The following is a 24,327-nucleotide window of genomic DNA, read 5'->3' on the forward strand; positions in this document are numbered from 1 at the left end:
AAAGCAAGGATAGTGTTAGTATTTTTGAACTTGTCTGGCACCTACCTTAAAGGAGATAATTAACAAGTATTTGTTGAAGATATGTAAACCAAGAAATTTCTTGAATTTTTTTTTCCAGAGAACTTCCGATGATTGTTTATTGTCTAATTTCCATTGCAAATTTATCATTGCAACTTTTAAAATTATGAATGAAACAAAACCTATTTCAACAATTATTATTTTGTTTGTACTTGCTTCATGTAGTCTTTTTTGTGATTGTTGAAACTCCCATGCATGCATCTCTAAAAACATGTACATTTTCAATTATCACAGTAATTCCATGGTTATATATATTACCCAATCTGACTCATTGCCCTGATTTTCTAAAATGATAACGTTTTGTGCATAGGTAGTGGGGGAAGTTCAGGCACATGTGTGTATTTAGTTACTGTATGTCTTTTTAACTGTTTGTCTTTTTGAGTCTCTTTTTTTCCTACAAATCCCATGCTAATGATTTGCTGACAACAACCACTTGTTTCACATATTTCTCTTTGTGTCCTTGGGATGTCATTGAAGTTGTTACACTCTATACTCTATTTCCAGAAAACTGAGTTAGCTCTAAAACTTTGAGTGTATTTTAGGTTCACCTTTTTTTCATCAGTAAAGCATGAATCAGTACTTCATATAGCTAATCTATGCTCTTATGGTATTGTATCAAGATTTACATGATGTCTAATTCTTCTTCATTAGTACTGCTGGGATAGATCATTGAATTTACATGACTCATATGATTAGAGAGTTCATTTACCCATTAACTAATGGTTTCAACCATTAATGACTTTTGCTGGAGTTAGTTGGTATTCAGCAAGGTGATTTTTTTTCCTGATTCTTTTCATTCCTCCCTAATTTATTATCCAGAATTCATCTGTGAAAAATTTCTTTTATTAGGATTATTGTTTTACTCAAAAAAAGTTTTGTAGGAAAAGCAGTAAAAGACTTAATTCTTTTTGATGAATCACAAATTACCAGACTGGAATTGGTGCTATACAATAATGGCCACTGAGCAGTTTTGGTTTTTCACAGTGTTTTTATTAATTTATGTTATTTTTTATATTTATATATTTTATTTAATCACTATGATTTATGTCTTTCATAGTTTTGCGTGTTAAAAGTCTTGATTTTTAACATTATTTTCTTTATGCTATATTTAAATAGTTTCAAAACAGTGATAACCAATATAATTAATGACTATTGAATTAAAATTGACATCTTTGCCATAGTGTTAGTCTTTAGAACATATTTGTTATAAATAGTAAAAACTACTTTAAAGTCGCTTGAAATAATTCTCTTTTTAAAAAGTGTTCATATCAGGGCCTCCCTGGTGGCACAGGCAGTTGAGCGCAGCGCTGTGAAACTGTCTGTAGCCTTTGCAGCGTGGGTTCCATCCCGGCTGGCCGGCGAGAATCCCACATGGCGTGGCAGACTTCTCCTATCTCGCCCACTGCTCCCCTCAGTAGTGTATTTCAGTCTGCCTATTCTGTTCCCCGCTCTGTCTTGGGTGAAACCTCTCACCCTCCTGCACATCTGGCCTGTACCCCGGTTCTTGTATAAAAATAAATCTTTTTTTAAAAAAAAGTGTTCATATCAGATACTTGATTGTTGCCTTGTTTTAATTCTATTTTTTTGAGTATTTAAGCCATTACATAATTCCAAAGTTAAAAATAAACAAGGAATATTTCAGAGAAATTATATCATCCCTCTATTCTGTTTTTTTTTTTTTTTCCCTTCTTTTGGTAGTAATTTTAGTTTTACATTTATCTTTTCTGTTTTTCCTGCTATGATGCTAAGCAAAAACAAAGGTATTCACACTTTGTCTTCATTACAAAAAAGATAGCATATTTTATTTACGTGTGTGTGTGTTTGCTCATTTTTTTCTTTTAACAATAAAGCATTCAGTTTTCAAGATTACTTTGTGGACTATGAATAGAATAAACTATGCTATTTCAATCTTGAAAAAACTTAAGGGAAATTCTCATTCTGTTACTGGAATCCAGGGGTTAGTTTTTGTTTTGTTGGTTTAGAAAATTATTTTTAATATAAAGATTATATTCTTTCTTTGTACCAGGTAGGCTTATTTACAGATGTACTTTTAAGAATTGAAATAAAAGAATTTTAATGAACTTAATGAGTAAAATTTCATTGTGTTATGTTTACTTACATAAAATAGCTTTGGAACTCTTCCAAACCATTTTTAAAAATGTACAACAAATAAAGATACTTGCGTCATTATGACATTTCATATTCATGTTTTGTATTCCGTTTCTCAGACTTTGTATGTTTCTTTTTTATTAAGCTTCAAGTGGAAATAAAGAAATCATTTCTCATATTAGTCAACATGGAGGAAAATGGCCTTACTGGTTTAAAAAAATGGGTGAGTTATTATTCTGAATGTATGAAATTATATCAGTGTTACATTGACCTGATTTTTAATTTCTTCTTAATTTGCCTAGAAAATATTCAAAAGCTGGGGAATTATACATTGAAATTACAAGTTGTATTGAATGAAAGTAATGCAGACACTTATGCAGGAAGACCACTACCATCTAAAGCAATTAAGTTTTCTGTTAAAGGTAAGGAGAACACTAATATATAACTATTTGCTAAAGTTGGCATTTTAAGTCAAGGAAAATAGGTAATTCAATGAAAGATGTTTGGCCAAATGTGTAACCATCTTAATCTTAAAGTGGCTTTTTTAAAATTGTGCTTGATAATCATATTCCTTCTCAGTTTTTCAAGACATACTTTCCATTGTTGTTGGCTAAGTCTAGAGCTATTCTAATTCCTGACCTTTGCATGTGAACTTCCCTTTCACCTGCCTTCTAACCTCCTCTGATCTAACTTCTTACCCAGTTCCTGAATGTTTGGAGAATCTGTTAACATGTTGGATCTCTTGACTAAGATAAGAACATTCTTTTTCTTCTTTCCATCTGTTTTCTTCTTTTACTTTATGGAAGTTTCCCTTAATGAATGACATATTCTATACTTTCTATTGAATTTTTTCCTTTATGTTTGCTTTGGTACTTCCATGTTCTCTTACATGAGTAGTCATTGTACAATTGAGAATTTAGTAGTTCATTTGAAAGCTTTTATTTGTTTTTTGTTTTTTTTGTTTTTGAAAGCTTTTATTTCTTTTGGGACTAATTTGAGAATTTTTGGGTTTAGATTGTGCATCTCTTCTGGTTTTTATTGCCCATTGTACATTATTTGAAAAACCTGTTCATTTGCTGGTTCAAAGGATTGGTCCTTATTTTGAATTACTCTGGAGGCTAATTGAAAAGTAAACTTCTGGACCTCATGCTCAGAGTTCTGACTGTCCAAAGATGTTACAGTGATATCTGAAACAATTATACTAGAGACAACACTTTGAAGACCATTGGCTTAGAGGAGGTTTTACGTATTTTGGGTTTTAATACACTGTGGTACATGTTGTAAATATTTTCTCATATAGAGCTTCTCTTTTAACTTTGTTTATTTTATCTAACAAGCTATTTTAAACTTTATCAAATATATGCTTTTTTAATCTGTTAAGTATTGTATTTTGCCTTAATTTTTCCTTTAAGAACTATGATCATGTTCTTGATTATATCCCAATAATTTTGTAATTTAAAAACATGTTTATCTACCTCTAAAATTTTACTTTAATGTATGGTATGAAATAAAGGTCTAATTTTATTATTTCCCCAAATGAATCATAGATATAATTTCTGCACAGATTTAAAATGCCTTCTTGTCATAATTTCCTACATATAAATGGTAAGCTACAATGAATTTTCTGACTAAATAATATGCTTTTCATTTGTACTTTTTTTTTAAGAGGGTAAGCCAGAAAGATTTTCATTTGGTCTTCTGGATCCTCCTTTTCGTGTTGGAGTCCCATTCAACATCCCTCTGGAATTTCAGGATGAATTTGGTCATACTAGTCAACTGATAAATGATATTCAGCCAATTCTTGAAGCAAGGTAATTTGAAAAATTAACTTGTATTTGGCTATTCTTATTTGCTAAGTATTTGCTCTTTTTTAGCTTAAATTATTTGTATATGGTTGATGTCAATATTACCATTTTAAACACTTAATGGATTTTATGATTTTAGAGGGTTTTACTTAACTCCAGGCTGTCCTCTGTCTACAGTGTTAATTGTTTCACTAAGATTTATGTTTTGATTGAATTTACTATTAAAGATACTTAGGTAAGACTGATAGTTCTATCTTACTCTTATTTCTTTTTACAAGTGTGATACTGTGTCTCCTAGCAATTTTGTTATTTTATTGTTGCTTGCATAAAAATTGCAGCTGTTAAAGCCTAGTGGTATTTTCTACTAGTAGATTTTTAACTAGCTAATGCAATTGTTTTGTTTTCAAAACCATAGGAATTATGTCTATACCTGGACATTTGAGTCCTTCCTTAGAACTCGCCTTCATTTATCAATAGTAGTGTAACTTTAGAGTGCTGTGGTTAGCTAATATTAAGAAATAATTCTTAGAAACTTAACAGTGTATCCAGTGATATATAGTCATGTGTCACTTAATATTTCTGTAAGTGACACTACATATACAACAGTGGTCTCAATAGACTATACCATCTAGGTTTTGTGTGATTACATTTTATAATGTTCAAAGTCTCAGAATTTATCCCAGACCAGGTATCTCTGATACTAAGTCTTATATGACTGTAACTGAGGGAGTTCATTATTTTCCATTACTTCTTTTTGAGGTACCTAGGGAGAAACTCATGATCAGTTTATACAGCATGAGTGCTAAGTCAGTGTTTCCTTGCTTTGGCTATCAAATTGTCTTTTTGGGCCCAATTTTTAATGTATGCTTCTTTAGTACTAGAATAGTAAAGGAAAAATTGAATACTTAACAATGTTAAAAAATAAAACATTAGCCTTTTGGACAAAACTGCCATCTTCCAGTAAGTCCCCAAAATGACCAACACAAAGGAAAAGAGGAGCAGCACCAACTGTATGTTCTCTAGACCTTTTGCAAAGCATGGAGTTGTTCCTTTTGCCACATACATGTGAATTTACAAAAAGGGTGATATTGTCGACATCAAGGGGATGTCACATCACAGGGCTTTACCTAATACTGCCATTCAATTTAATAGGTTCCTGAAATTCTTTTAAATTCCATTGGATGAAAGATTTGGAAAAATATGTGACAACATTAAATTTTTTTTTTCAAGATTTATTTATTTGTTTATACAAGCACTGGGTACAGTCAGAAGCGCAGGAGGGTGAAAGAATTCACCAGAGCTAGAGCGGGGAACAGATCAGGCAGACTGACATAATACACTGATGAGGGGAGCAGCAGGCGCGGCAGGAGAGGTCTGTGTGCCATGTGGGACCCTTGCCAAGGGCCATGGATCAAACCTGCGCTGCAGAGGCTGCGGGTAGCTTCACAGCCCAGTGCTCAACTGCTGCACCACCAGGGGAGGCCCTATATGACAACATTAGAGGACATCCATGAACCTGGTTTCTCGGAATATTTCGTTTTCCTAGTCCTGCATGCATTTGCTTATTTCCTACTTTGTGCTTTTACTAATTATATATGAAGCTCTACATTATATATCTGTTTATCATTTGCAGTTTTTGGAGTACTAGTATTTGTCAATATTGGATCATTTTACTTTGTAAAATAATTTCTTGGGCATTTGCTCCTTTCAATTATTTCTTTAAAAATAAGTAAATGGCATATTTGAAAACAAAACACATTTGCAGCTTGCTTGTAGGTAATGAAAGGGAAGTTAAATCTCTCATTTACTTTTTTCCTAGTGGTTTATCTTTACATTATGAAGAAATAACTAAAGGACCAAGTTGTGTAATTCGAGGTGTTACAGCTAAGGGTCCTGTAAACTCTTGTCAAGGCAAGGTAAGCATTGTACATATATATTATAATGCATGTTTATTTCTTAAATGGTAAAAATATAAATTAGGAATTTAAAATTAAATCTATTTTTGTTAAAAGATGACAATAATCTTGGGTTTTTAGAAATTAATCAAGGTCATATTACCTGACTTAACATTTACATCTCAGAAAAATCAACAACTCACTGCTATTAATTGTAAATATTCAGTAAATATTTTTCAAATTTCTGTCATCTTTATGTCAGTTTTCACATTCAAAACTACTTTTTCAACACAACTATGCAGTACTATGGTTCTTTCCTCCAACTTTTTTCCATTCTTTTTTGAATATTTTTCTTAGAACAAAAACAAAAATATAAGAAACAGCTCATTTATATAAATATTGGGTTTGATATTTGGCTAAGGGAAGTGTTTTTGGAAGAAGAAAGTTAGGTAAGATAATAAAATAAACTCTAATAAGGTCATTTTTCAGTTAGCTATATAAAGCAGCTAATAGATTTATATGACTAAAGAGGACATTATGACTAGTAACTTAAGTAGTATGTTTCTTTGTTTTGCTATATTACTACCTTCAAAATAATTTAAAATTTCCCTTTCAAAATAAAGTTTGAAATACAGCATGTGAATTTAAGCATTGTATACTGTACTACAAAGATTTTCGGTTTTTTTTTTTTTTTTTTTTTTTTTTAGAGATTATTTATATAAGCACTGGGTTACAGTCAGAAGCGCGGGAGGGTGAGAGAATTCGCCAGAGCCAGAGCAGAGAGCAAAACAGGCAGACTGATGAAATACACTGCTGAGAGGAGCAGCGGGCAGCAGGAGAGGTCTGCATGCCATGTGGGACCCTCGCCCGGCAGCCGGGGATCGAACCGGTGCTCCAGAGGCTGTGGGCAGCTTCGCAACCCAGCGCTCAATTGCTGCACCACCGGGGAGGCCCATAGATTTTCAGATTTTAGAAAACTTAATTTTGCAGTAACTTGACAGTTGACCCATAAACAACATGAATTTGAACTGCATTGGCCCACTTATATTTAGACTTTCTTAACAGACATTGTAAATTTTGGGTATCAATAAATACAGTACATACTGTAAATATATTTTCTCTCCCTTATGATTTTCTTAGTAACTTTTTTTCCTCTGTTGTAAGAATAGAGTAAGGATGATCCTTGAGCAATGCAGAGATTACAGGTGCCAACCTCCTAAGTAGCCAAAAATCTGTGTATAATGTACAGTGGGTACTGTATACATGGTTTTCACATCCATGTAATCAGCCTATTGATACTCACAGTTGATTGAATCCATGAATACAGGCAATGTGAATTTAAAAAAATCTGTGCAAGTGGACTAGCATAGTAGAAGCCTACATATGTGTTTAAGGGTTAACTGTATATAAATGTACAATATACAAAATATGCATTAACATGTTTGTTAATAAGGCTTCTGCTAAACAGCAGGCTATTAGTTCAGTTTTGGGAGAGTCAACTTAGAACACGGAATTTTGAAAAGGAAAGAATTGTAGTTTTGGGAAAGAGTTGCAAAGAAAATATATAGGGCTTGTGTGTGGTCTTCACCAAACTGCCTGTTAGCATCTTATATAGCCATTGTTTATTTATCCAAACTAAGAAATTACTATTGTTACAATACTACTAATAAAGACTTTATTCATATTTCCCCAGATTTTCTACTAATGTTATTTTCTATTCCTGGGTCTAATCCAGAATACCACATTGTATTTAGAGAGTTCTGATTTTAGTTTTTTCCACTTTACTACTTTAAGAAGCCATGCCTTTTAAATTTGAAAGACTTGTGTATAAAAATGTAATTTAAGCCATTCTTTCACCTCCATCTTTTAAATTCATGTATATTTTATTTATGTATGTTAATTTTAGTCAATATAAAATTGCTGAGTAGATTGCTATAATGGTATGAAAATGAAAAGCAAAAATTAATTTTAATATCTTTTTTCAACAGAATTTTAATCTGAAGGTAACTCTGCCAGGTTTAAAAGAAGACTCACAGATTTTGAAAATTAGATTACTACCAGGTAATATTATTTTAAGAAATATTCCTAATATTTATCTTTTGTATGATACTCGTATCATAATGTACAATAAAACCTACAAATTAGCATGTATTTTCATTTGATTGTGGTGTATTGAAAATACATTGGAACGTCAAACATAACACTGGCAGAAATGACCAATTCAATAACAGGAAAACATGTAGGAATTCTTTAGGAAAGTTTGAAAAATAATCTTGGGAGAAAAAAAATTTTTTAATATAATTTTTTTTTATTTTTTTACATCATTGTTCATTTTTAAACAATATTTACTTCCCCCCACCCCCTCAGGTGTAGTCCCCATAGAGTTTCCTTCACCAGTGCACCATCACCTCAGTCCCCTGTGCTCCTCCCTCCCTCCCTCTGAGTCCTCTCCCTCCACCTCCCCTGCGGTATGTCTCTGCTTTATAATTGTCCGTTTTTACTTTGTTGTGTTTTGTACTGTTATTATTTTTTTTACACTGATGTCTTACTTGGTTCCCCTACATTCCTGCTGTAAGCGAAACCATTCGATGTTTTTCTTTTTCCTTCTGGCTTATTTCACTGAGCATCATTCCTTCTAGTTCCATCCACGTTGCTGTGAATGGCATGAGTTTATCCTTTTTGATTGCTGAATAATATTCTGTTATGTGTATATATGCCACATCTTCTTGATCCAGTCATCTATTTTGGGGCATTTGGGTTGTTTCTAGGGAGAAAAAATTAAAAATGTATTTTCGAACTATTCTCTGGGACATGCTCATTAGGTTTATATTAGACTTGGATCAGTCCTTTATCGCTTGTGGTCTAACTGTAATTGTTTCATATTTTAAGAAGAAAAGAAATTTTTCTCATGCATTTGTATTGTTAATTTGATAATGACTTATTAACTTGAAAATGAAGTTATATTTACATAGGGAGGTAAAGCTGGTTAATTGAGAGGAAATCTAGTAGAGTTTCAAAGAGTTTATTCTGTGGAGGTTCATAGTACAGCATGTACAGATGTTGATTCATAATGCTGTATACCTGTTACCTAATAATGTTATCAACTAATGTTATAGTAATAAAAATTGCAGATAAAAATAACAGCAAAAAAAACCACCAAGTGTTTAGTGAGTATATTGACTTCCATATGCTACTTAGTGTATTAAGTTCTGAAGATACAGATATGAATGTGATTGTTTTTGGTTCCAAGTAGCTCTGAATAGATCTCAGATATATAAAACAGTAATTTAAAAGTTCAATTTCCTAAGTGGAAAAAGAGATACTTTCTCATATCAGCCATCTGAGAGTTTAAATCTAAGCTCTGACACTTAGAAGTGAGGTTCTGTTCTCTCCCTCAGTTGCCCCAGTGTAAAATTAATTTTCTACTTTCACAGGATTGTTTGAGAATTAAATGAGCATGTGATAATAGGCATCCCTCACTTTGCACTGTTCCATGGTAATAGAGAACACAAAAGCTCTCATCAACACAATACTGTGTAAGGTGAGAATAGCATGTGCTTTTAAAACACCTAGCACAGTGCTTGGTATGTGTTTCACCTCTAATATTAGCAATCCATGAACATATCTTGGTCTAGATATCACCTTTTGTATCGGTTTTAAGTGAAAAAGAAACATTAGCTATTCCAAAAAATTCAGGTGGTGTGAGGTTTCCCTAGCTTGAATTGATAAAGATGTAAAAATATAAATATAGAAATATAGCCAAAAAATCACTACATATTAATAAACACCTATAATGCCTCTATTTTGGATGTTAGCTGAAAGTAGTGAAATTCTTAGTAACCAGGTAGTCTGACTTCTTCTGGAATTCAAATTCATTCAAATGGATTCATATTACAAACCAGGAATTTAAACCTGTCTGCTACTTTGTAGCCATGTTACTAAACAATTTCCTCACCTATAATGTGGAGATAATTAAATAATCTTCATTAAGGTCATTGTGAGGGTTCTAAGACTAGAGCTTAGTTGAAATTACACATTTCCTGGCATAGAGTAGAAAATAAAAATTAATATTCTTAAGTAAAATTTAATTGTTTCTAGTAACTGTTCTTTATGAACTTGTATTACCAGCATTTACCATGAACTGGATTTTAAATATCTGTGTTTATGGAGCACATCAAGTCATCTTGCTGAAGTATAAACTGTCTTCTTAATCTTAGAGGAAATTTGTGGAGTAACTTGTTTATGGCAAGTTGTAAGACTGACAGTCATCTGATGTGTCACTACATGAACTGATCCTTTGAACATTATTACCTAAGAATAATGTAGTTATATGTGCCTAAGAAATCAATGTGTAAAGTTAAAATTTAATGAATAAAAAAGTAATTTAATAAGCTTTACTTTTTGTCTTGAATACTTTTTTCTAGACTCTTTTTAAGATACATCTTTACGTGATTTTTCCCACACATTAACTTGCTGCGTGAGAGTAAATCAAGACATCAGACTTTTTTTTATTTTTTAAAAAGATTTATTTATTTATGTGTACAAGAACTGGGGTACAGGCCAGAGGTGCGGGAAGGTGAAAGGTTTCACCAGAGACAGAGTGGGGAGCAGAACAGGCAGATTGACTGAAAATCACTGCTGATGGGAGCAGCAGGCGAGTCAGGAGAGGTCTGCCGCACCACGTGGATTGCACCCTGGCCGGCCGGGGATCGAACTCGTGCTGCAGAGGCTTCCAGATTCCTTCACAGTGCTGTGCTTAACCCCTTGCATCACCAGGGAGGTCCCAAGACATCAAACATTCTATGTAGTTGAGATGACTCTGATCATGTAGAGATTATATGCATTTTGGGAATAGAAATGATAAAACATGTATATTGCTTATGCTTTTTCATTAAATATTAAAATGTTAAAAAGTGTTTCTTTTGCTATTTGAATTTTTTCAGTCTTAGAAACTGAATTTATATTTCAGTATGTAATTTCCTTGTAGGTCCCCCTCGTCGATTAAAAGTGAAACCTGATTCTGAAATTTTAGTTATAGAGAATGGAACAGCTTTCCCGTTTCAGGTGGAAGTTTTGGATGAATCAGACAATATAACATCACAACCAAAATTGATTGTTCATTGTAAGGTAAGCATTTACATGATAATAATATATGAATCTTACTTTGAGTCCAGTAGTAGTAAATGGAAATAAATGACTTTTATCTGCTTTATAGTAAGCCTAATGTAGTTATCTAGGTCTTTAACAATTATTCCATGGAGAAATGTGTGGAATATCTCATTGTCAATAGCTCTTAGCATTCTTAATAAAGATGCCAGGTACACAAAGTGGCATAAAGAAATTATGTACTAAAGATTCCTACCTTTTCCTTCCTTGGTCCATCCCCCTCATTTCAGATGAAGTATTTAATTTACAAATAGAATGATAGAAGTGCCTTTCAGAATTGGGGGTGGATGGATAAATGAAGATGAGTAAAAGACCACAAAAAGGAAAAGAGAAACCCAAATAGGTAAAGTTAAAAAAAAAAGAAGAGTGGTTGAGGAAGTTGGCTTTATTTCCAAGACAGGTAAATTTTTCTTAGAATTGTAGAAAGTTGCTCTTTTCATTCATAAATTCTCTAAAATATTAATGAATTTTTTCAGAATTTATCAATTTATTGCTAGAAATAGTAGCTGCAGTGAAATATTTAAAGTTTGAAATAACAATTATTGAGTAATTGGTTACATTTGATTCAGGTCAAATTATTTTGTGTGCTTCCAATAGTTTTCAGGTGCTCCAAACCTTCCCATCTACGTTGTGGATTGCAGTAGTACTGGAACCAGTATTTTATCAGGATCTGCAATTCAAGTTCAAAATATTAAAAAAGACCAGATGCTTAAAGCAAAAATTGAAATACCTGTAAGTTGTTTTTGTTATTCACTGGTATTATATTGAGTCTTCATGCAACTATTCTTTATAATGTTTTACGTAAAGTTGTTTGGCTTTTAAAAATGAAATATTTGGAATTCTTGAGCCAAAGGAAAAAAGGTAATGTGAAATGTTACAGTGAATGAATAATTTAACATTTCATATCAAATATTAGTAACTTTCTTGATCAGACAAATCTATACCCATTATTGATTTACATATTCTTCACATTAGTTTTTTCTTACATAAAAATGTGATACTTATGCATCAATTTTATTTTACTTTTTTATAATTTACACTTGTTTTTAGAAGGTTTAATAAATACCCCCATTTAAACAATCACTGAAGGATGTATAAACATTCATTTTGCATGTAATTTTTAAATACATTTTTTTTTTTTAAAGGCTTATTTATTTATTTATTTATTTATTTATTTATTTATTTATACAAGCACTGGGTACTGTCAGAAGCGCGGGAGGGTGAGAGAATTCACCAGAGTCAGAGGCGAGAGCAGAGCAGGCAGACTGACGAAGTACACTGCTGAAGGGAGCAGTGGGCGGCAGGGGAGGTCTGGGTGCCATGTGGGACCCTCACCTGGTGGCCGGGGATCGAACCGGCACTACAGAGGCTGCAGGCAGCTTCGCAACCCAGCACTCAACTACTATGCCACTGGGGAGGCCCAAAACATGGTTTTTTTAATTAGTATTTTCATCTAAAGATACTTGCCGTTGTATGCATATCATGACTGAAGGCGAAGCGGGCAAGAAGTTCATATAAGCAGTTGATCTCCAAATATTGTTGAATGGGATAATAAATCCTTATACTTAAATGATAATAAATCCTTATACTTATAATTAATGTAATAACTGCTGAATAACCTGATCAGTTAGCTGATGCTTTCATGGTAGTTATACACTATTTAACACATCTAACATAATAGCTATCTAACATCTTTTCAAACTGATTGTTGTATTTGGTAATCTTCAAATATTTGTTACACATTTCTTTTATTCAGCAATGTGGGCAACATATATTTGAGCATACTACCTCACAAAAGATCTGAAAGATTCAGGAAAAAACTTAAGAGTTTAAGGAGGAACCTGAATTTTAGAAGCAAGAGTACAAGCATTAGGAATTAAGTAAATACTACAGAGTAACAGTTATCCAAAGACCAAGAATCTAAGACATTTTAAGACAGAGACCAAGATTTAGTCTGTTATATGCAGTTAGAAAATCCAAAAGTTTGAATCAGACAAATAATGCATGTAATAAAGGATGGGTTATTTACCTGATACTTTGTGAAGCTGACTTTTTAAATGTGTCAGTATTCTTATGGATGGACTTCTACAATGGAATGAGGGAGTAGACATGAGCTAGGTAAGGTTTATTTTGAATTTTGTGTATCCTGTAAAATGAATGTACTATACCAACATTATGAAATAATTTTTTATTTTTGTGCCTAAAATAAATTTATACAGCATAATTCAGCCCATCTTTATTGATCTGTGGAACAACCAAGTGCCAGTAATAAATTATAAGTATGCCTGTACAGCCTTCAGGGCATCTAGCTATAAGTGACCTTGTTCACTTAACTGAAAGTATTATGAATTGAAAATATCTAGAAACTTCAGTGTAACATAATATTATTAACTAATGCATTTCATGGCAAATATTTGTCATTGATTTTATGGAAAGTTCTTAATTCCTTACAATTTTATTACTTGTAGATACTAAACATTAATCTGTCATGTGATTACATTTTCACAAGTTTACAATACTTAAGTCTATTTACAAATACCAAAAAGAAGGAAATCCTTTTAAATACGCTTGCTTTTTGCTTTTAAGAATGTTATTTTTAAAAAACTTGATGGTATAAAATAATGAAATTAATAGTAATGTCCTCTTAATGCAAAATCTATGAATATTGACAGAATATAATATGATCTTCCATAATATTGGAAATTCTTCAGCAGTATAAAGGGTTCTTCATTAAAACTAAAAAAATATGTATTCAGTGCAGATGTCATTCAGTGTGTATTTGTGTTTTTTTGCTATTCCTAGAGTTGTAAAGATGTGGCACCCGTGGAGAAGACTATTAAGTTGCTTCCTAGCAGTCATGTTGCAAGATTACAGATATTCAGTGTGGAAGGTCAAAAGGCAATCCAGATCAAACATCAGGATGAGGTTAATTGGATAGCAGGCGATGTCATGCGTAATCTTATTTTTCAAATGTATGATGAAGGAGAAAGAGAAATACATATAACATCAGCTTTAGCAGAGAAAATTAAAGTAAGTATCTTGAATACATTGGTTTTTCCAGAATTTGTTCATTTATTAAGCTTGGAAGACCCCAAACAAGTGTTATAGGATAACCTGTGTTTAAAAACTTACCACAGGAAAATAATGCTATTTAAAATTCCGGACTAAATGAGAATTGTTTCATGTAGTTGATTGATATTGTATGATTCATGCACCACAAACTAGTACTTAAATGATTTTGACACTTAAACGAAATTTCAGACTTTGGCATTTTGTTTAGTTATGCACTTCTTCCAACTGTATTTCTGCAGTCATAGTCAGAATCACCAACTTACCAAAGCAGTGTATTTGTTGCTGCTTTGAAGACACTGAACAAAAGATCTATTAAAGGCAAATGAGAAAACATTATTGTTAATTATAGATTAAATTTATAATTATTGGCCCTTTGAAATTAGTATACTGCTCTCTAAAAGCATGATTCTTAGAAGTGTTAGAAGGTCTTAGTAAATAACTTCATCATCATCCTCAGATGTATCATTTGCATCTTGATAATGTGAATCTCTATGTTGAAACTTAACATCTCACTTTGCAGAGAACCAATCAGAACAGTAAAATTCTTATCACAAAAATGAATAGCTCTAGCACTTCTCTTGTGGTTGACTAAAAGAATAGTGGAAAATATGCCCTTGCCCTTTTCAAAATACAGTCAGTTTCACTATAATGAAACACACATTCCTAAAATCATAGGACTTATGAGGAAAAGAACAGTACTCAAACTTCATCAGTCACCCATTAAAAAACAAAAAGGAAACTAATTATAAGCAGTACTTAAAACTAATAGCATATGTGATGAAGACATGCACAAGCAGTATAAGTCAGTTTACTTTGCTTGTGAAAGGGGGTGCAGGAAAGGTTACAGCTTGTGAGTTACATTGAGGTGGTAGAAACTCCCCTCGATGTGGACACTTGTGGCTCAGTGCGCAAAATCAGTTGAGATAGCTGTTAAGTTTTCAAGGTTCTTTTGTTTTGTGTATTCCTACATGACTTGGTTCAGCTGGATATAATTTTCTGTGTTTATTGTTTACATGGATGAAATTATAAGTAAAACTACAGTTTACTTTGTACTCCAAATGTTTCCAAATACATTTAATTACATTGGATAAATTTGCCTTTTCAAGCCAATCATTATAGCAGAACTCCCTTTGACATCCATAGAGGAAAAGCTCTTCAGTCTTATATGGGAAAGTAGTAATTTTCCAGAATTCTAGGATTCTGTAGAAAATTAGAGATAAATATTCATCCCTGAAAAGCCATCATTTGCAAATCCTTATGAAAAGGTCCCAATTTGCTTTATTTTGAGAGACTTGTTATAGTGGAACAGGAAATGGAAATTGTTCTTTTGTACTGTTGGCAACTCATAGCCATTCTGAGTTCTAATTATAGGACCTGATACTTTAAAAGAATTTTTTAACAGTGGTTAAACTGACCTTATTTTAGAAATCATGTTTGGAAGAATCCTTTCTCTATCCAGTTAATTATTTCCCTCCAGAATAAGGGGAGGGTGGGTTGAGATAGAAATACTTCTGGTTCTGCTTGGAAAGGAGGCAAGCCATTTTTATTATATTATCAGATTTAAAGGTGATTTAAAAGTAGTGCCAAGGACTTGGCTTCAAAACTGCTTTCTGGCCTTTACATAATGTTGGTTTTTATCATTTTAGATTTTTGTTGAGGTTAAGAATTGACTGGAGAGCTTGTCATATGTAACCTTTTGACACATTTTTCCTCAAATCTAGTAATTTTGTATTTTTTTGGTTCCCAAGGTATTTAAAATGTACCTCTTTATTAATAATAAGATAGATTAAGTACTACTGTTTTTGTTTAATATAGTCTTTAAAGGGTTTTTGTGGTCTTTAGTCAGTTCTAAGGATTGAGAGAAGTCAAACTGAACTGGGAATCCACTGAATGGCGTAGCCAGGGTAAAGAAGAAAACGTTTCTGTGTAACTCCTGCTTGCGTCATTATTATAGTGTGTGTGTGTGTGTGTGAAGTCAGACTGAACTGAACTGGGAATCCACTGAAAGAATGTCGTAGCCAGGGTAAAGAAGAAAATGTTTCTGTGTAACTCCTGCTTGCATCATTATTATATTGTGTGTGTGTGTGTGTGTGTGTGTGTGTGTGTGTGTGTGTGTGTGTAGAAAGTAGAAAAACTGTGGTGTACACCAGAGATGCAGGGGTGAGATGATTCACCAGAGACAGAGTGGGGAGCAGAACAAGTGGATTTACTGAAATACACTGCTAACGGGAGAAGGGGGTGAGCCAGGAGAGGTTTGCTATGCCATATGAGTGTTAGCTCCCTGGCCAGGAATTGAACTCAGGCCTTAGCAGTGATAGTGCTGACACTTAACCCCTTGGCCACCGGGAGGCCATCTTGCATTATTATTAGGAGGGGAAAAAAAAAAAAGGTACTAAAGACTAAAAAATGATTTTAAAAAGTGACTAAGAAGGTTAGAGTAGCATAAACTATGATTCATATACTAGACTGTCAATGATTTAAGAATCACAAAGAAGACTAAAGCATAGAAAATATTGCTAAAAATTTTTAAATTAAAAGAATTAGAAGCTTAAAAGTAGCATCAGGTAGGGTAATCAACTTTAAAAAGAAAGAGGCAATATGTGTTATGTAACATTAAAGTAGAACTGAAAGCATCAAAGAGTGGACTGAGAACAAGATAGCCAGGATGACAATTACATCTTTCGATATAACTTATGTTTTTTCACTTTGAGGAATAAGGGTCTGCCTAGGTCTTATTATAATATTATAGTTTTAAAATAAAAAAATCATTAAAAAAAAAGAAATTCTCCAACTTAAAAAAAAAGATTATAGTTTTGAGAAACAATTGAATATTACCTTTCAGCATTGGTCCCATGATTTCATCTGTATGTTACATTTATACTGTGATATCTGCAATAATATTGTGGTAACACTCTAGGGAAATGTCTTCAGGACTTTTCTTTGATTACATTGAAAGACATATCCACATTAAAACAAAACAAAAAAAGTTTCTGTTTTTTATCAGTAATATATGAATCACCATCATTTCTGGTCATAAAAGGACTTCCTTTTCATTAGAAGTGGTGAGGATGTCTTATCTTATTGAAGATTCTTAATAGTTAAATTATAAGTTACAGTAAGAGGGCATTCCATTAAAATTTACATTATTCTTAAATATATATAATTTTTCTCTTAGGTTAATTGGACTCCTGAGATTAACAAAGAGCACTTGCTACAGGGTCTGCTTCCTGATGTACAAGTACCAACATCTGTAAAAGATATGCGTTATTGCCAGGTTTCATTCCAGGATGATCACGTGTCTTTGGAAAGTGCATTTACAGTAAGGTTTGTGGGCATATTATATTTTGAAATGTTTCAAAATTCAGCACCCAGCAGCAAAAGTACTTTTCTCCAAAGGACACAAGTAGACATTCTTAAATTTCTGTGAAATACATTGTTTTCAGAGTAAATCTTCACTAGGGATTAATTCTTAGTATCACTATATCCCTCTGCTTAATTGGCACTGTGTAAGACCTAGAATTTTCATGAAAATACCTTGAAGATGACATGAAAAAATGCAAAAGATACAATGTGGACAGTCAATGATAGTGTTTAGAAGGAAAAATTCTTTCATTAATTAGTGATGGCTTTCAAAGCTGAGTCCAGTCAGATCTAATGTGGAGCTGATAGAAAAAGGGAAAACTTAAGTTAATATATTAAAAACCCTTTCTCCCCACCTAACAATTCCTTGGCCATCTATTTTCTAGTACCCTCCTCCACTTTAATTTTTCTATCCCATTTCCATATAATTCCCCCACACTGAGAATAGCTCCATCTCTTTTCTTTCTTTTTTTTTAAAAGATTTATTTATTTATGCATACAAGAACTGGGGTACAGGCCAGAGATATGGAGGGTGAGAGGATTCACCAAAGATAGAGCAGGGAGCAGAACAGGCAGATTGACTGAAAACACTGCTGAGGGAAGCAGTGGGTGAGACAGGAGAGGTCTGCTGCGCCATCTGGGTATCTCCCTGGGGGATCAAACTTGTGCTGCAAAGGCAGTGATAGATTCATAGTACTGTGCCTAACTCCCTGTGTCACCAGGGAGGCCCTCCATCTCTTTCCTTTCTCAGTGCTTTCGTGTCTAATTTCCTTTAATTCATTATAGATATGATAATTTAACACCACTATAGTTGGTGGGTCATTATTCTTTACTGTCTTTGCAAGCTCTGTGTTTTCTCTTTCCTTTTAGGTGTCTGAAGAAGGGTATAATTGTGTTTAAATTTTAGAAAGTATTTTGTGTATATATGAAGCTCATTAGCATACTACTTTGATTTTTTTCCCCATAATCAATACTGTAATTAAAACTTTTCAACTTGCTAACCAATTTAGACCACTTCCTGATGAACCTAAACATCTAAAATGTGAGTTACAAGGAGGAAAAACAGTGCAGATGGGCCAAGAGCTTCAAGGAGAAGTAGGTTAGTATGGCTTGCTTTCTTTATTTAAAACATATCTGTAATATGTCCTTATTTTCTTGCCTTTGTGTACATACTCCGAAAGGAAAACTTTGTTTCTGTGTGATTACTGGTTTTAAATCCATTGTCAGAAAAGTTTCAAGTATTTTTTATGTCATTGCCTAGCCCGACATAACTGAAATCAATTTGACAGAATCATTTGTTGGACAAATGCTGACTTTTATTAGAAGTAGTAATGGTTAATATCAAAAATATAAAGAAAACATATCAATGGATTCATATTGTATCCTGTAGTTAGTTATCTTATATAGTGAGTCCTCAGTTTCATTGATATAGGTTTTTGGAAATTGTAATTTTAAGCAAAAAAAACTTAGAGTGATTTTTAAACCAGTTTTACTATAGGCTAATTGATATCAACAAGAGTTAAGTTCCTTTTGTGTATTTTTGGTCACAAAAACTTTACCAAACTTTAAAGACCCAAAACACTTTTAATATTAAACATTAATGTGGTCACTCATTTTCTAACCTGTTCCAGCTCAGGATCGTGGGTGACCAGAGTCTGTTCTAGCAGCTCAGGGTGTAGGGCAGAAACCAATCCTGAACAGGATACCCTTTCATTGTAGGGCACACTCATGAACACACCCACAGTCACTCAGACTGAGAGCATTTACATACCAGTTAACCTGATGTGCACATCTTTGGGGTGTGGGAGGAAACCAGAACAGTGGAAAAAACTCATGCAGATAGGCAGAGAAGGTATAAACTCCTCACAGCTGACCCTATTGGAAATCAATTTTTTCCTTTAACATTATAATGAAATGACTTTGAACAAAATGACTTTGATACAACATGTAGAGGACCTGCTGTATCTAAATGTTACATACTAATTATTTCCTTCAAAATTTCATGGTAAACATGTATATGTATGTACATATGTAGACTCTTAATTTTTTGTATAATGATTATAAAAGTAATAGCAAAATTTCTAAGTATAGTTTTAATTGAGCAGAATTCCTAAGCATAATTTTGTCTAAGTGTATAAATGTATTTATAGTTATTCACATTTTATTAAAATGATAACTTTAAAATGCAACTTCTTCTTTCATTTCTAGTTGTAATAGTTACAGATCAGTATGGAAATCAGATTCAAGCATTTTCACGAGATTCTTTATCTACCTTAACAATTGCTGGAATTGGACTTGATAGCTCATATTTGAAAACTACTTTTCAGGTATGGCTACTTTTCATAAAAGTTGGTTTACACCATTGATTTACATATAACAAAGTTTGGGGAAAGCTAAAATTTTAAATATTTGATTTTAGTTGCTTACAATGAAAAATTATAAAAGACACTAAAATGTATTATAATGAAAAATTTTGAACATATGTAAAAAGACAATAAATAGTATAATCCCGTTACTCAGTTTTAATTGTCATATCATGCCATATCACTTTGAAGCAACTTCCATATAACATCATTTTATTCATAAATGATGTGTTTCTAAAGTAGTTTTCATGTAGCTATTTAAATAAACTTCCCTGGTGCTCTGAACTTGTATTAAACAGTTTGCTTATTGTGAAAATTTGCAACTGCAGTTCATTGAGCCTAGTTTGAAAAAATAAGAATTTTTCCCGTGGTGGAATTATTTCCGTTTTAAGCAAGCCAACAAGTATGGAGATATATGAGAAAGCTCTTGAGAGAAGATTTTGAAGTTGGGCCTTCAAGAACCCACCAGGCCAGAGTAGTGAAAAAGGATGAATTCTAAGACCCAAATAAGGTTGAATCCATTGAGCATTTAATGCTTTTTACAATTCCTCTTCTTCTATTTGGACATTTTTTATGTGACAGACTAGTCGTAAGAGTAGCCTCGCTGACAAACGATAATAAACCTTTCAGAATTTATGGGACATAGCAAAAGCAGTTCTAAAAGAGAAGTATATATATTAATATAGGCCCAAGGCCCACTGTGTTGAATGAAACTAGAATGAGCCCAAACAACCTTGTCTCATATCTTAAGAAATTAGAAAAAGAAGAACAAAAAATTTCAAAAGCCATTAGAAGGAAGGATATAATAAAAACTCGAGCCTCCCTGGTACGCAAGGGGTTAAGACGCAACCTGTGAAGCTGTCCGCAGCCTCTACAGCATGAGTTTGATATCCGGCCAGGGGGCTACCCACATGGCACAGCAGACCTCTCCTGACTCTCCTGCTGCTCCCCTCAGCAGTGTACTTCAGTCGATCTGACTCTTCTGTTTCCTACTCTGTCTCTGGTGAATCCTCTCACCCCGCACCTCTGGTCTGTACCGCAGTTCTTGTATAAATAAATAAATCTTTAAAAAAAAAAAAGTAAAGAGGAGCAGTTAAAACAGACCTGGCAGAAATTTGAAGCATAGTAAGAGATTACAATAACATTTACATTCAAACAAATTCACCAGCCTAAATGAAATGGACAGATTCTTATAAGTGTTTAATCATCCAAGGCTGAATAGGTAAAAAATAAGGACCTGAACAAACCAATCACAAGCAAGGAAATTGAAACAGTAATCAAACTCTTGAAAAAATGGAAGTTTTGGACTAAATGGGTTCACAAGTGAGTTCTACCAAACCTTTAAAGACAAACTAATGCCTATCCTGCTCAGACTCTTTCAAAAAATTGATAGAAAAGGAATTCTTCCAAACTCATGAGTCTAGTGTTATACTAATACCAAAATCAAACAAGAACAAAGAAACAAGAGTACAGACCAATCTACCTAAGGAATATAGACATAAAAAATCCTCTATAATATCTTAGCAAACTGAATCCAACAGTTTAGTTTGTATAAAGATTTTACACCATGACCAAATGGGATTTATATCAGGATGGTTATGTCAGGATGGTTAACACAAGGATGGTTCAGCACCCAAAAATCAATCAGTGTAATTCATTACATGAACAAAAAGAAAGTAAAAACCATGATACCATATTAATAGATGTTGAGAAAGCATGTGCTAGATTCAGCATTCGTTTATATTAAAAACTCTTGACTGGGGATAAATGGAATATATCTTTACATAGCAAAAGCCATGTATGACAAACTACAGCTAGTATTCTCAATGGTGAAAAACTAAAAACTTTCTCACAAGGTAACGGATCTACCATATGGCCCAATAATTCCACTCCTAAGTATCTATCCAAAGAGCACAAAAACACTAATCTGAAAGGAAACCTGCAATCCTAGTTTATAGCAGCACTATTTACAATAGCCAAGATATGGAAACAACCTAAATGTCCCCAAAGTGATGAATGGATAGGTAAGACATGGCACAATCAAAAAAGATAAACTCATGCCATTTGTGGCAACATGAATGAGAGTAGGAAGGATTCTTCGAAGTGAAATGAGCCAGACGTCGAAAGATAAATACCAGCTGTTTTCACTTATATGTGGAATCTAGAGAAACCAAAGGATCAGATAAAGACAAACTGTAAGACTGACCCTTGAAAGCAGACTGGACATGTGAAGTGGAGGGAGTGGGGGAGTGTAGAGAACTGGGGGGAGGAAAGCACAGTGGAGTGTGTTGAAAGACTATGGCCACTTTGGTGAGGGGACAACTGTGGTGACTGCACCTGAGGGGAGAAATCCTATATTGTGAAAAAATAAACAAGGATGTTTAAAAAATATAAAAATAAATTTTTAAAAATTTAAGTAAAAAGAAATGAGAAAATGAAACATAACAAAAAAAAAAAAAAGAACAACCCCCCTTTGGCCTTTCCTAACTAAAGTTTTTATTTCCCATATTCTGTTATACTGTTGTTTTCTACTTTTCAGAATACCTCTTCAACTATCTTAGCAGCTGAAGAAATTTTAATGATTTGTTACTGTATGAAGTTTGATCTTTGGCTTTTAGATTTATCTAAAAATAAACTTCATTATCTAACTTCAGCTTATGCATAGATGAAATCAAAAGATAACTGTGCTCCCACTGTTGTAATATGCGAACAACTTCAAAATTGTTTCCTACTATCTTAGGTACAAACTCCTATCTTTTTACCTAATTGCTCCCAAATTTTAGCCTGTTTAGGAGTCTTCAGTTTTTCCCATTTATTGGATCATTTTTATCAACATATAAACATACTCTAATATCTCATCTTAAAAAACCATCCCTCCCACCAAAATAAAATAAAACCCACACAAAACTTCCTTTGACCTTGAATTTCTGTCTAGCACACACTTTCTCCCCTATTCTTTATAGTATAACTTCTTGGAAGTGTGAATACACACAACCTTTTTTATTATTCCCAGGTAGAATATTATTCTAAGTTTTTCTGCCCTATTCCACCTGATCAAATCCATTGATAATTTTCAGGTCTTATCTTATGTCACCTAGCAAACCTCTCAGCTTTTTACACTATAAATTTAGACTTCATCTCTTTATTATCACCTAAAATATCCTGTGGTATTGCACTGTAGCATAATCCACAACTTTTCCTCCCACAGCTCATTACTCTATAGCCACACTGATTTTCTTCTTATGTCATTTTACAGCTGATGTGTACTAGTTTGGTTCATACTCACCTAAAGTTTGTAAATGCATATACAGATTTCATTTTTGAGTTGAAGTAAAGTCAGAATAACTTACAACATGACTTATAAAAGAAATCACCTCTTCCAAAAGCCTTTCGGTGTTTCACTATTAAATGTGAATTATTGCCTAGACTTTATACATATTTTGAACTTTTAATATGTTTTGCAAATGAGTAAATTCATTTTCCAAATATTGAACAATTCTACAATGCCTTTTTTAAAAACATATATTTATGCATACAAGAACTGGGGTGTAGGCCAGTGATGCGAGGGGCAAGAGGATCCAACAGAAACAGAGTGAGGGGCAATACAGGCAGATCTACTGAAATACACTGCTGAGGGGAGCAGTGGACAAGGCAGGAAAGGTTTGTGACACCATGTGGAGTGGCTGGCTTCAGCCTGAATGCACTGTGTCTTCAACCCCTGCGCTACCAGGGAGGCCCCTTGCAATGCCTTTTTTTTTTTTTTTTTTTTAAATATTTATTTATTTATTTATTTATACAAGCACTGGGTACAATCAGAAGCGCGGGAGGGTGAGAGAATTCACCAGAGCCAGAGCAGGGAGCAGAACAGGCAGAAGGAGCGAAGTACACTGCTGAGGGGAGCAGCGGGCGGCAGGAGAGGTCTGCGCGCCATGTGGGACCCTCCATGTGGGACCCTCCTCCGGTGGCGGGGGAGCAGCTGGGGAACGAAACGGCGCTGCAGAGGCTGCGGGCAGCTTCACAACCCAGCGCTCAACCGCTGCGCCACCGGGGAGGCCCTGCAATGCCTTTTTTTAAAGAAGAAAATGTTATACGCAGTTTTTTCAGAGCCTCCAACTTAAAATTATAACAGTGGTTTTAGAAATCCAGTAGAAAATAGATTGGTGCTTAGTGGAATTTGAGACGATGAAAACACTAAGCATAATTATTAAAATGTGTATACTGAGTGCCCATGCCAATATGGAATGTGACTGAAAGCTATATTTCAGTCACGTTACAGAAATTACAGGCTAGTTTCATTGATTCCCATCAATATGGCTTGTTAGGCATCTTAAAAATACCAGATTTAACAGTGATAAATCAAAGACCCTACCTTCATTGAGGTCACCTTTTAATGGGGAGAGGATGGAATAGGTCAGAAATGAGTGCTAAGAAGAAAAAGTGGGTATGGAATAGAGTACCATGATATATATGTAGGACAGT

At 33.6% G+C, this 24,327-nt stretch overlaps 1 protein-coding gene across 1 annotated transcript in view; it reads left to right on the forward strand.

Moving 5' to 3' along the window:
• SMCHD1 (structural maintenance of chromosomes flexible hinge domain containing 1) overlaps window positions 1–24,327 on the forward strand; it is a 137,379-nt gene that overhangs the window by 46,830 nt on the left and 66,222 nt on the right. The window contains exons 18-28 of the mRNA XM_037508775.2: window positions 2,333–2,410; window positions 2,490–2,609; window positions 3,854–3,998; window positions 5,812–5,908; window positions 7,876–7,948; window positions 10,875–11,014; window positions 11,651–11,785; window positions 13,856–14,083; window positions 17,301–17,449; window positions 18,496–18,584; window positions 19,694–19,812. Of these exons, the coding sequence (XP_037364672.1) occupies window positions 2,333–2,410; window positions 2,490–2,609; window positions 3,854–3,998; window positions 5,812–5,908; window positions 7,876–7,948; window positions 10,875–11,014; window positions 11,651–11,785; window positions 13,856–14,083; window positions 17,301–17,449; window positions 18,496–18,584; window positions 19,694–19,812 (1,373 nt within the window). The remainder of the gene's footprint in view (window positions 1–2,332; window positions 2,411–2,489; window positions 2,610–3,853; window positions 3,999–5,811; window positions 5,909–7,875; window positions 7,949–10,874; window positions 11,015–11,650; window positions 11,786–13,855; window positions 14,084–17,300; window positions 17,450–18,495; window positions 18,585–19,693; window positions 19,813–24,327) is intronic.

This window comes from Talpa occidentalis, unplaced genomic scaffold, assembly GCF_014898055.3.
Source record: "Talpa occidentalis isolate TD23 unplaced genomic scaffold, MPIMG_talOcc4v2.1 talOcc4.13, whole genome shotgun sequence".
NCBI classification, from domain to species: Eukaryota; Metazoa; Chordata; class Mammalia; order Eulipotyphla; family Talpidae; genus Talpa; species Talpa occidentalis.